A 12432-nucleotide genomic window follows, 5' to 3' on the forward strand; every position below is an offset into this window, starting at 1 on the left:
CTAAATTATCGGCCTTGTTCAAAAAGCTGAATGTTCCCATATTTTCATACATTGTATTTTGTACCTTGAATTTTAGAACTACTAGAAACATTTCTTTTCTAGTTGTATTTTGGCATGGTATGAGTTAATCCAAGACCATCACTATATATTTTTTCCCCACAACAACACTGTAGCACAAAGGATACTGAACTTAAAGCCAAAAGATCTGTTTTATTTATTTATTTATTTATTTTTATTTATTTATTTTTGAGACGTAGTTTCGCTCTTGTTACCCAGGCTGGAGTGCAATGGCGCGATCTCAGCTCACCGCCACCTCCGCCTCCTGGGTTCAGGCAATTCTCCTGCCTCAGCCTCCTGAGTAGCTGGGATTACAGGCACGAGCCACCATGCCCAGCTAATTTTTTGTATTTTTAGTAGAGACAGGGTTTCACCATGTTGACCAGGATGGTCTCGATCTTTCGACCTCGTGATCCACCCGCCTCAGCCTCCCAAAGTGCTGGGATTACAGGCTTGAGCCACCCCGCCCGGCCTTATTTATTTATTTTTGAGAGACAGACAGGGTTTCACTTTGCAACCCAGATTAGAGTACAGTGGCGTGATTTCAGCTCACTGCAACTCCCACCTCCCGGGCTCAGGTGATCCTCCGACCTCAACCTCCTGAGCAGCTGGGACTACAGATGTGCACCAACACACCCAGCTAATTTCTGTATTTTTTGCAGAGGCGAGTTTTCATTACATTGCCCAGGCTGGTCTTGAACTCCTGGGCTCGAGTGATCTGCCTGCCTCGGCCTCCCAAAGTGCCGGGAACACAGGCGTGAGCCACCACACCTGGCCCAAGACCTGTGTTTTAATACTCTGTCTGCTATCAGCAGCCAACCTTGAAAAAAGCTATAACCATGGTCAGGTCACTTAGCAACTTAGCTCTTAATCTATTTTTAAAAAATGAGGGACTAGATCTCTTCCAGTTCTAAATTTCACATAGTCCTCACAGCACCAATGGCTGGAACAACTGAAGGGAATATATAGGAAAAAGATGGGATAAAATGGTTCAGCTGTATCTTCATTTTGTTAAACAATTTACATATTCAGACTATTATGTACTAAATGGGCTACATAAAACTTGACTAGCATAAAGAAACAATATTAAAAACCTTACCCTGTGTAGGATCCAGTGTTGATGTAAATATTCTAATCCTTGAAGAGTCATCAGCATGTAGGCTTTGATGTGTGATGGTGTCAGCACAAGACTATTATCCTTTATTATAACCTATAAAGCAAGTATAAAACATACAGGTGCCCTTTATTATTTCAAATAAACTCTACCATAAAAAACAATTTACAGACTTAAAACGAGTGTATCCATACAGGAGACTCTCAAGAGAGGTTACGTAAGTTTCCACAGGAAGCACTGTCAGAATCTCCACATTTATGTGGGTAGGGAGAGCATTTCTGGTGTGAAAAGAAAGCAGTGCTTTGTCCCCTACTGCTTTCACATGAAAGCAGCAAACACTTATTGTTTTTCCTTGCATCTTCTCACAACAGCATTCAATATTCCTTTGGGAAACCTCTTTTCTCAGCTTAGTCCCAGACAGAACTGAGCCAACGTGAGGTCTCCAGAGGTAAGAACATGCACATGACCCAGACATGGCCATTACCACACTGTAGTCTCCTGGTCAAGTGACTGGTTCAGGGATACAAGCCAAGTCAATCAATCAAGCCAAGTACTTGTGCTAGAATCAAAGAAAAGAAACCTCTTCTTTCCCCAGGTAGTATTAAACTCTACACACATATTCCAAGAAGTGTCTGGAATACTATATTGAGAACTGTACATATGAAGAAGGCAACAGAGAAGAAAACAGAGCTGAGTTAAAGTGTAAGACTGAGTTTTGATGGCATTATTTGTGAACTGTGCCTAATGTCAGTTTATTTCTAGATTTATCAGTTAGAAACTAAAAGTTCTGGGATTTCCTCTCTGGGATACCCTCCCACAACAGCATGGGAGCTCGCGCGCTTGCACGCTCGCTCTCTCTCTCTCTCCGTCCCTCCCTCCCTCCCTCCCCCCACCAAATAAATCGCTTTCTGAAAAACTAAAAAAAAAAAGAAACTAAAAGTTCCCTTTTTCTTTAAAATCAAATCTAAGGTAAAATATACCCTTTTTAGTGTATAGTTCCATGAGTTTTGACAAAAGCATTCAGTCACGTAACTACCACTATAATCAATACATAATTCCATAACCTCCCAAAGTTCCGAGGCCCCTCTGTACTTCTCCTTTCCTTTACCCCAAAGCCCCCCCAGTCACTGATCTGGTTTCTGGCTTGTTTTGCCTTTTCCATAATATCATATAAATGAAATTATTCAATACAGTCTTTTTAGCCTGGGTTCTTTCACTTAGTATAATGCATTTGAGATTCATCTATGTTGTTGCATTTATCAATAGTTTGTTTCTGTTCCTGAGTAGTATTTCAGGTTTTTTGTACAATTACTTGATAATGGATGTTTGGACTGTTCCAGTTTTGATAATTATAAATAAAGCCCAACATCTGTGTACCAAGTGAATTCTGGCATATGTTTCTTTCTTTTCTTTTTTTTTGCGATGGGAGTCTCACTGTTGCCTAGGATGGAGTGCAGTGGTGTGATCTGGGCTCACTGCAATCTCCTCCTCCCAGTTCAAGCAGTTCTCCTGCCTCAGCCTCCCGGGTAGCTGGAATTACAGGTGCCTACCACCAACATGCCCGGCTAGTTTTTTTTTTTTTTTCTTTTTTAGTAGAGATGGGATTTCATTGTGTTGGACAGGCTAGTCTCAAACTCTTTTTTTTTTGAGACGGAGTTTCGCTCTCGTTACCCAGGGTGGAGTGCAATGGCGCGATCTCGGCTCACCGCAACCTCCGTCTCCTGGGTTCAGGCAATTCTCCCGCCTCAGCCTCCTGAGTAGCTGGGATTACAGGCACGCACCACCATGCCCAGCTAATTTTTTGTATTTTTAGTATAGACGGGGTTTCACCATGTTGACCGGGATGGTCTCGATCTCTCGACCTCGTGATCCACCCGCCTCGGCCTCCCAAAGTGCTGGGATTACAGGCTTGAGCCACCGCGCCCGGCTCAAACTCTTGACCTCTAGTGATCCACCTGCCTCGGCCTCCCAAAGTGCCGGGATTATTATAGGTGTGAGTCACCACTCCCAGCCTCTTTCTTTTAGATAAATACCTAGCAGTGATATTGCCAGATACAAGATCAGTGATTAGTGATACTTATCACAACTGTTAGTGATGCTATTATAGATCACAATACTAGTGGTATTGTTGCTGGAAGGACCCATCACAATAGACTATGGACTCAGTCATCATCAGTTTGATCAGTTAATATGTTCCTTTTACTTTTTGGTAATTTGTATGAAATCCTTTTTTGCTTTGATTTGGCTGGTATTTAATTGTGTAAGAAACTGTATCATTTCACTGCTTTCTCACTAACAGTGTATAATTCCAGCTGTACTGGCCATGTGTAGTGGCTCGTGCCTGTAATCCCAGCACTTCGGGAGGCAGATCACCTGAGGTAAAAAGTTCAAGACCAGCCTGGCTAACATGGTTGGGGAAACCCCGCCTCTATTAAAAATACAAAAATTATCCAGGCGTGGTGGCAGGCACCTGTAATCCCAGCTACTCAGGAGGCTGAGGCAGGAGAATTTCTTAAACCTGGGAGGAAGAGGTTTCAGTAAGTCGAGATCATGCCACTGCACTCCAGCCTGGGTGACAAAGAGAGACTCCATCTTGGAAAACAAAAAACAAAAAACTTCGGAGAGGTAACCTAACTTTCTGAGATTCATTTTGCAAGTGTTGAAATTGTCCCTGCAGTTTTCAATCATGTCTGAACCACAGAGTCCTTGTGACTGGAGAAGCTGGTCAAATTGTGTATCTGTCTTTGATAAAGACCAGCCTATAATTTTTGGGCTGTTAGATATCACCCCCATGATGCATATCCTGTCCTAATGGAAGTGCAAGACTGTACCCTTTCCCTCCTGAAAGATGTCATCGCAACAGATGAAGAGGTTTCCTTCAAAAACCTGGATGTGGCCTTTCTCGTGGGCTCCATGCCAGGAAGGAAAGGCATGGAGAGAAAAGATTTACTGAGGCCAGGCGCAGTGGCTCAAGCCTGTAATCCCAGCACTTTGGGAGGCCGAGGTGGGTGGATCACAAGGTCAAGAGATCGAGACCATCCTGGTCAACATGGTGAAACCCTGTCTCTACTAAAAATACAAAAAATTAGCTGGGCATGGTGGCACGTGCCTGTAATCCCAGCTACTCAGGAGGCTGAGGCAGGAGAATTGCCTGAACCCAGGAGGCGGAGGTTACGGTAAGCCGAGATTGCGCCATTGCACTCCAGCCTATGTAACAAGAGCAAAACTCCATCTCAAAAAAAAAAAAAAGAAAAGATTTACTGAAAGCAAATGTGAAAATCTTCAAATCCCAGGGTGCAGCCTTAGAGAACTACAAGAGGTCAGTTAAGGTTATTGTTGTGGGTAATCCAGCCAATACCAACTGCCTGACTGCCTCCAAGTTGGCTCCATCCATGCCCAAGGAGAACTTCAGTTGCTTGACTTGTTTGGATCACAACCAAGCTAAAGCTCAAATTGCTCTTCAACTTGGTGTGACTGCTAATGATGTAACAAATGTCATTATCTGGGGAAACCATTCCTTGTCTCAGTATCCAGATGTCAACCATGCCAAGGTGAAATTGCAAGGAAAGGAAGTTGTGTTTATGAAGTTCTGAAAGATGACAGCAGGCTCAAGGAGAATTTGTCATGACTATGCAGCAGCGTGGCACCGCTATCATCAAGGCTCGAAAACTATCCAGAGCAATGTCTGCTGCAAAAGCCGTATGTGACCACATCAGGGACATGTTTGTGTCAGAGGGAGAGTTTGTGTCCATGGGTGTTACTCTGATGGCAACTCCTATGGTATTCCTGATGATATGCTCTGCTCATTCCCTGTTGTAATCAAGAATAAGACCTAGAAGTTTGTTGAAGGTCTCCCTATTAATGATTTTTCATGTGAGAAGACAGAACTTACTGCAAAGGAACTGAAAGAAGAAAAAGAAACTGCTTTTGAATTTCTTTCCTCTGCCTGACTAGACAATGTTACTAAATGCCTCAAAGCCAAAGAATCTAAATGTCGTCTTTGACTCAAGTACCAAATAATAATAATAACTTTTTTTTTTTTTGAGGCAGAGTTTCGCTCTTGTGACTCAGGCTGGAGTGCAATGGTGCAATCTTGGCTCACCGCAACCTCCACCTCCTGGGTTCAGCCATTTCTCCTGCCTCAGCCTCCTGAGTAGCTGGGACTACAGGCATGCACCACCATGGCCAGCTAATTTTTTGTATTTTTAGTAGAGACGGGATTTCACCATGTTGACCAGGATGGTCTCAATCTCTTGACCTCATGATCCACCCGCCTCGGCCTCCCAAATTGCTGGGATTACAGGTGTGAGCCACCGCGCCCGGCGCAAATAATAATAATGTTATAGTTAAGTTACTTGTGAAGAACAACACATTTTAAAGATTATGTGCTTCCTACACACTGGGGTCTGTGGGGGGAAATAGGGGAGGGAGATAGTTGGGGAGAGATAGCATGGGGAGAAATGCCAGATACAGGCAGTGGGGAGGAAGGCAGCAAATCACACTGCCACATGTGTACTTATGCAACAATCTTGCATGTTCTCCACATGTACCCCAAAACCTAAAATGCAATAAAATAAAAAATAAATAAAAATTAAAAATCAAAAGATTATGTGCTTCTTGGTATAGGTTTGTGAATGACAGTTTATCAACATGATGTTAGTGTGCATTCTAAATAAATATATATTGAAATAAAAAAAAAAAAAAACTTCCAGCTGTTCCATATCCTTGAATTGTTCTTTTTTTGAGACAGAGTCTCACTCCATTACCAGGCGCCAGGCTGGAGTGCAGTGGCGAGATCTCGGCTCACTGCAACCTCTGCCTCCCGGGTTCAAGCAATTCTCCTGCCTCAGCCTCCCGAGTAGCTGGGACTATAGGTGCACGCAACCAAGCCCAGCTAATTTTTGTATTTTTAGTAGAGACGGGGTTTCACTATGTTGGCCAGGATGTTCTTGATCTCTTGACCTTGTGATCTACCTACCTTGGCCTCCCAAAGTGCTGGGATTACAGGTGTGACCCACCATGCTTGGCCAAATTGCTCATTTTTTGAGATTTGACTAACATTAATGGATTCTATATTTTTATTTATTTTTAAATTTCTTTTTTCTTTTTTGTTGGATTTTACATTTTTTAAAAAGAAGATTTTATATTTTTTTAGAAAGAAACTTGGCCAGGCACAGTGGCTCACACCTGTAATTCTGGCACTTTGTGAGGCGAGGCAGGCAGATTACTTGAGGTCAGGAGTTTGAGACCAGCCTGGACAATATGGTGAAACTCCATCTCTACTAAAAATACAAAAATTAGCCAGGCATTGTGGTGGGCACCTATAATCCCAACTACTGAAGAGGCCGAGGCACGAGAATAGCTTGAACCTGGGATGCAGGGGGTGTGGTGGGTTGAGATCATGCCACTGCAATCCAGTCTGGGTAACAGAATGAGACTCTGCCAAACTTGGCTTTCAAAAGAATGACGTTACTCTGATTATATGGAAACAAGCTTCTTTATTTTTTAATATAATTTTTAAAGTAGAGACAGGATCTCACTACATTGTCCAGGCTGGTCTTGAACTCCTGGGCTTAAGCAGTCCTCCTGCCTTGGCCTCTCAAAGTGCTAAGATTATTATAGGTGTGGGTCACTGCACCTGACTGGAAATAAGCTTTAAATTCTTACAAGTCAGCTGGGCATGGTGACTCATGCCTGTAATCTTAGCACTTTGGGAGGCTGAGGCAGGCAGATTACTTGAGGTTAGGAGTTCAAGACCAGCGTGGCCAACCTGGTGAAACCCTGTCTCTACTAAAAAATTCACCAAGCATGGTGGCACCATAATCCCAGCTACTCTGGAGGCTGAGGTAAGAGAATCGCTTGAACCGAGGAGGTGAAGGCTGTAGTAAGCTGAGATCACGCCATTGCACTCCAGCCTGGTGACAGAGCAAGACTGTCTTAAAAAAAAAAAAAAGTTATAGTCTAATGATCATTTCTCGAAAAATGACGTCAACAAGCTATGGGAACTTGATAGGCAGAAATGCCACAATGAAATCCAAATCTCTTTATGTAACACTGGAAATATCACTAAATGATTAGTAGAAAATAAGAGATCAGGCCGGGCGCGGTGGCTCAAGCCTGTAATCCCAGCACTTTGGGAGGCCGAGGCGGGTGGATCACGAGGTCGAGAGATCGAGACCATCCTGGTCAACATGGCGAAACCCCGTCTCTACTAAAAATACAAAAAATTAGCTGGGCATGGTGGCTCGTGCCTGTAATCCCAGCTACTCAGGAGGCTGAGGCAGGAGAATTGCCTGAACCCAGGAGGCGGAGGTTGCGGTGAGCCGAGATCGCGCCATTGCACTCCAGCCTGGGTAACAAGAGTGAAACTCAGTCTCAAAAAAAAAAAAAAAAAGAGATCCTTTTGACTCAGAGTACATTCAGATTTCAACAAAATTAAGCTTTTTTTTTTTTTTTTTTTACTACCAGTATCTTCTTAGGTAGAACACAAGTATTCAGGTTCTTTTTTTTAAAAACTGGAACAAAAGAATTTCTCCAGGAATCTTAATCTTACCTCTAGATCAGTTTCCATAAAATCAAAGACAAGGCTAATATTAGATTTATGTCCAAAAGCATCAAGGAGCTGCAAAGTAAAAAAAATTAAAATGTGATTCACTAATTCCTGACAGTATCATAGCAACTGAGGCAGTTTTTAAAAATTTAAAAAGCATTTAAACTATTGGTAATTCCCTATAAAGCTTAAGTCATTTGATTAAATTTGACATTTGTCCTTTTTGGACAGTATTAAAGAAACTAGTATTTTGAAGTACAAAAATATTAAATTTTACTAAAAAAAAAAATACCCAACCTCTTCTCCCAAATATTTGGAGTTACAATTAAGAAATTAACCAATGAGCCGGGCACGGTGGCTCAAGTCTGTAATCCCAGCACTTTGGGAGGCCGAGGCGGGTGGATCACGAGGTCGAGAGTTCGAGACCATCCTGGTCGACATGGTGAAACCCCGTCTCTACTAAAAATACAAAAAATCAGCTGGGCATGGTGGCGCGTGCCTGTAATCCCAGCTACTCAGGAGGCTGAGGCAGGAGAATTGCCTGAACCCAGGAGGCGGAGGTTGTGGTGAGCCGAGATCACGCCATTGCACTCCAGCCTGGGTAACAAGAGCGAAACTCCGTCTCAAAAAAAAAAAAAAAAAAAGAAATTAACCAATGAAAACCTCATTCTAGTTTCCAATTAACAAAGTCCCAAGCATGATACTAAAGAAATCTTCTAAATAACAGCAGCTATCACTGAATGAATGAGTATACTTTTTACGGCAGGCAGGCACTATTTCAGATACTTTACATGTATTCAATTAGCTAGTTTCACAACCAATGTATGAGGCAGGGACTCTGGGGAGTTGTGAGGGAACACACTCAAGGTCTCACACAGGCAGAAAGAAACGTTTTGAATTCGGGTTGACACTCTCAGCCACTGTATGCTAGTGCTCCCTGACTTCAAAATTATTTCTGACAAAATTAGCCTACATTAAATATTTCATTTAATCAGTTGTATAGTTTTAAAGACAATGCCTACTGAAGCAACTGGGATAGAAAATGCACTTCCTTTAAGCTTCTGCAAGGCTCATCTAGAAGTGATCTTGCTGAGCCTTTAATCAATATCCATTATATTAAGAAAAGGCAGAGTCCCAAATCCCAGTAACAATTCTGATCATACTCACACCAATTATATTTGGATGACTCAGCTCCTGTAATAATTTTATCTCTCTTAAGGCTGTTCTATTTATACCTACATAAAAAGGCAAAGCAAAAAGTGAGTAATTCTGAAATCTCAAACCTTACAAACCCATATTTTTTAAAGAAAGGTTAGTCATCTCAGAAAACGGAACATTCCACAAAAAAATAAGGGGTACTTTGACAATTTTTATGACAAATCTGTTGTTATTTTACATTTTTTTATTTTATTTTATGTATTTATTTATTTTTTGAGACGGAGTTTCGCTCTTGTTACCCAGGCTGGAGTGCAATGGCGCGATCTTGGCTCACCGCAACCTCCGCCTCCTGGGTTCAGGCAATTCTCGTGCCTCAGTCTCCTGAGTAGCTGGGATTACAGGCACGCACCACCATGCCCAGCTGATTTTTTGTATTTTTAGTAGAGATGGAGTTTCACCATGTTGACCAGGATGGTCTCGATCTCTTGACCTCGTGATCCACCCGCCTTGGCCTCCCTAAGTGCTGGGATTACAGGCGTGAACCACCGCGCCCGGCCGTTTTACATTTATTATTATTTTTTTGAGATGGGGTCTCACTCTGTCAGCCAGGTTGGAATGCAGTGGCATGATCTTGGCTCACTGCAGCCTCCACCTCCCAGACTCAAGTGATTCTCCCACCTCAGCCTCCCTAGTAGCTGGGACCACAAGTGTGCACCTCCATGCCTGGCTAATTTTTGATATTTTTGGTAGAGATAGGGTTTTGCCATGCTGGCCAGGCTGGTCTCAAACCCCTGAGCTCAAGCGATCCACCTACCTCACCCTCCCAAAGTGCTGGGATTACAGGTGTGAGCTACCATGCCAGGCCTATATTGCTTTATTTTTTAAATAGCTTAACAAAGACTACGATAGTGAAAAAAAAAATTCACTTTATCTATAGGATATTAGGATCTGAAGACCACTAGACCAACAACATATATAAGGGTGCAGTATATAAGTGATAAACTTCCCTACTCTTGCCCTACAAATATTAGTGGCATATTGTTTGTGCTAAAAGCAAACTAGTGATAAGATAATATCTTTTCCAATACAAATGAGAGATTTCAAAATTAAAAATAAGATACAGGCCAGGCGGGTGGCTCACAATCCCAGCACTTTGGGAGGCCAAGATGTGCAGATAACTTGAGGCCAGGAGTTTGAGACCAGCCTGGCCAACACAGTGAAACCCCATCTGTACTAAAAATACAAAAAATTGGCTGGGTGTGGTGACGCACACCTGTAATTCCAGCTCCTAGGGAAGCTGAGGCAGGAGAATCGCTTGAACCTGGAAGGCGGAGGTTGCACTGAACCAAGATTGCACCGCTGCACTCCAGCCTGGGCAATAAGAGGATGACTCTGTCTCAGAAAAAATAAATAAAATAAAAATAAGATATACTGGCACTTACACAGATAATGGGTCTCTTTTACAATAGCTATTTTATGATGACTCTTAATAAATAAGACTTTGGAAGAAAATTTCCTAAAATATTTTCCTCATTTATCTATTCCATAATAAGCTTTATATACTTTCATGAAAATGTATCCTGAATTTTCCAAGTAATTAGAAACTCAGAAACAGAAAAAACAATGGCTTGTAACACCTGTAACAGTAATGAAGACAGAAAGACTAATTAAGCTTGCTGGCTTACATTTATGTTGGTGATTTGGAATGTTTCTCTGAACATCCAATCGGTAAAAATCACCAAATACTCCTTTCTCCATCCTGAATCTACCTTTACTCTTCAGGGACCCTGCAATAACTCTATCCAGAACCATTACTAACGATTATTAATTAACACTTTGCTCATTTATTCAGTGAGAATGAAAACTTTATGCTGGGCATGGTAGCTCAAGCCTGTAATCCCAGCATTTTGGGAGGCCGAGGTGGGAGGATAGCTTGAAGCCAGGAGTTTGAGACAACCCTGAGCAACATAGCCAGACCCCATCTCTACAAAAAACAAAACATTAACCACAAGTGGTGGCACATGTTTATAGCTATTCAGGAGGCTGAGGTGGGAGAAATGCTTGAGAACAGAAGTTTGAGGCTGCAGTGCGCTATGACTGTGTTGCTGTACTCCAGCCTGGGCAACAGAGCAAGACCCTTTTTAAAAAAAAAAAAAAAAAAAAAAAGGAGAAAACTTTTCCTATCTGTCAGATTACATGAAATACTTACCATCTTTAGCTTCTGATCGATGTCCAAGTTTGATCTGGTAGAATGGGGGGAAAAAAACACATTAAAATGTGTTAAATTATTTAGAATAAATGAATAATATGTAAATATTTCAAATACTTGGCTATAGAAAAAAAAAAAATTAGCAACCCATATGTACCTAGTAGACAAAAAGAGAATAGGAATCATGATCAGAAAGATAAAATTAATAAGAGAGAATCAAGTACCTACTCTTGTCCCTTAAGTTTCCGAACTACACATTCAAATAATAAAATTAAGAAAAATCTATTTTATCTTTTCAAGATTCAATGTGGAACAAATAACTAAGGGTATCCTGACTTAAAATAAATATTTAACATCAAGTTAGCCTACTTGGGAGGAACGATACAGAAAATAACATGCTGTATAGTTGGTAATAAGCCTAATAATATGCTCTTAGACACCACGTTTTTCAAAAAGCAAAACTACAAATTGTGATGGATATAAAAAATGGTTAAACTGTTGTTACTCGGAATAAACATAACAAATTACAGCAACAGGTTTAGTCTTACACAAAATTAATTACCCGGGTAAGGAACATTCTCTTACCTGTCAGTAATCACAAAAAGACTGGCAGGGTGTGGTGGCTCACACTTATAAATTCCAGCACTTTGGCAGTCCAAGGTGGGAGGACTGCTTGAGTTTAAAACCAGCCTTGGGGCCGGGCGCGGTGGCTCATGCCTGTAATCCCAGCACTTTGGGAGGCCGAGGCGGGTGGATCACAAAGTCGAAATCGAGACCATCCTGGTCAACATGGTGAAACCCCGTCTCTACTAAAAATACAAAAAATTAGCTGGGCATGGTGGCATGTGCCTGTAATCCCAGCTACTCAGGAGGCTGAGGCAGGAGAATTGCCTGAACCCAGGAGGCGGAGGTTGCGGTGAGCCGAGATCGCGCCATTGCACTCCAGCCTGGGTAACAAGAGTGAAACTCTGTCTCAAAAAAAAAAAAAAAAAAAAAAAAAAAAAAACCAGCCTTGGCCGGGCGCTGTGGCTCATGCCTGTAATCCAAGCACTTTGGAGGCCAAGGCAGGCGGATCACCGGAGGTCAGGAGTTCAAGACCAGCCTAACCAACATGGTGAAACCCCGTCTTAAAAAAAAATTAAAAAAATAAAAAATAAAAAATAAAGATAAAAATAAAAATAAAAAGACCAGCCTGGGCAACATAGTAAGACCTTGTGTCTACTAAAAAATTTTAAAAATTAGCCAGGATTGGTGGCATGTACCTACAGTCCCAAGTACTTGGGAGACTGAGGCAGGAAGATTGCTTGAGACCAGGCTATAGTGAGCCATGATCACACTGCTGTA

At 41.9% G+C, this 12432-nt stretch overlaps 1 protein-coding gene and 1 pseudogene across 3 annotated transcripts in view; one reads left to right on the forward strand and one right to left on the reverse strand.

Moving 5' to 3' along the window:
• Positions 1-12432, reverse strand: part of CDK7 (cyclin dependent kinase 7) — a 53347-nt gene that overhangs the window by 22421 nt on the left and 18494 nt on the right. The window contains exons 3-6 of one of the 3 annotated variants that reach the window (XM_039470346.2): positions 11089-11122; positions 8889-8956; positions 7725-7793; positions 1157-1267 (exon numbers count right to left, since the gene is read on the reverse strand). In XM_039470346.2, the coding sequence (XP_039326280.1) occupies positions 1157-1267; positions 7725-7793; positions 8889-8956; positions 11089-11122 (282 nt within the window). Of the gene's footprint in view, positions 1-1156; positions 1268-7724; positions 7794-8888; positions 8957-11088; positions 11123-12432 lie in introns of those variants that run through there. The other 2 variants (XM_039470349.2, XM_074385147.1) reach the window with 2 other exon arrangements.
• Positions 3983-5121, forward strand: LOC104651017 (malate dehydrogenase, cytoplasmic pseudogene; annotated as a pseudogene).

This window comes from Saimiri boliviensis, chromosome 1 (genome assembly GCF_048565385.1).
Source record: "Saimiri boliviensis isolate mSaiBol1 chromosome 1, mSaiBol1.pri, whole genome shotgun sequence".
NCBI lineage: Eukaryota > Metazoa > Chordata > Mammalia > Primates > Cebidae > Saimiri > Saimiri boliviensis.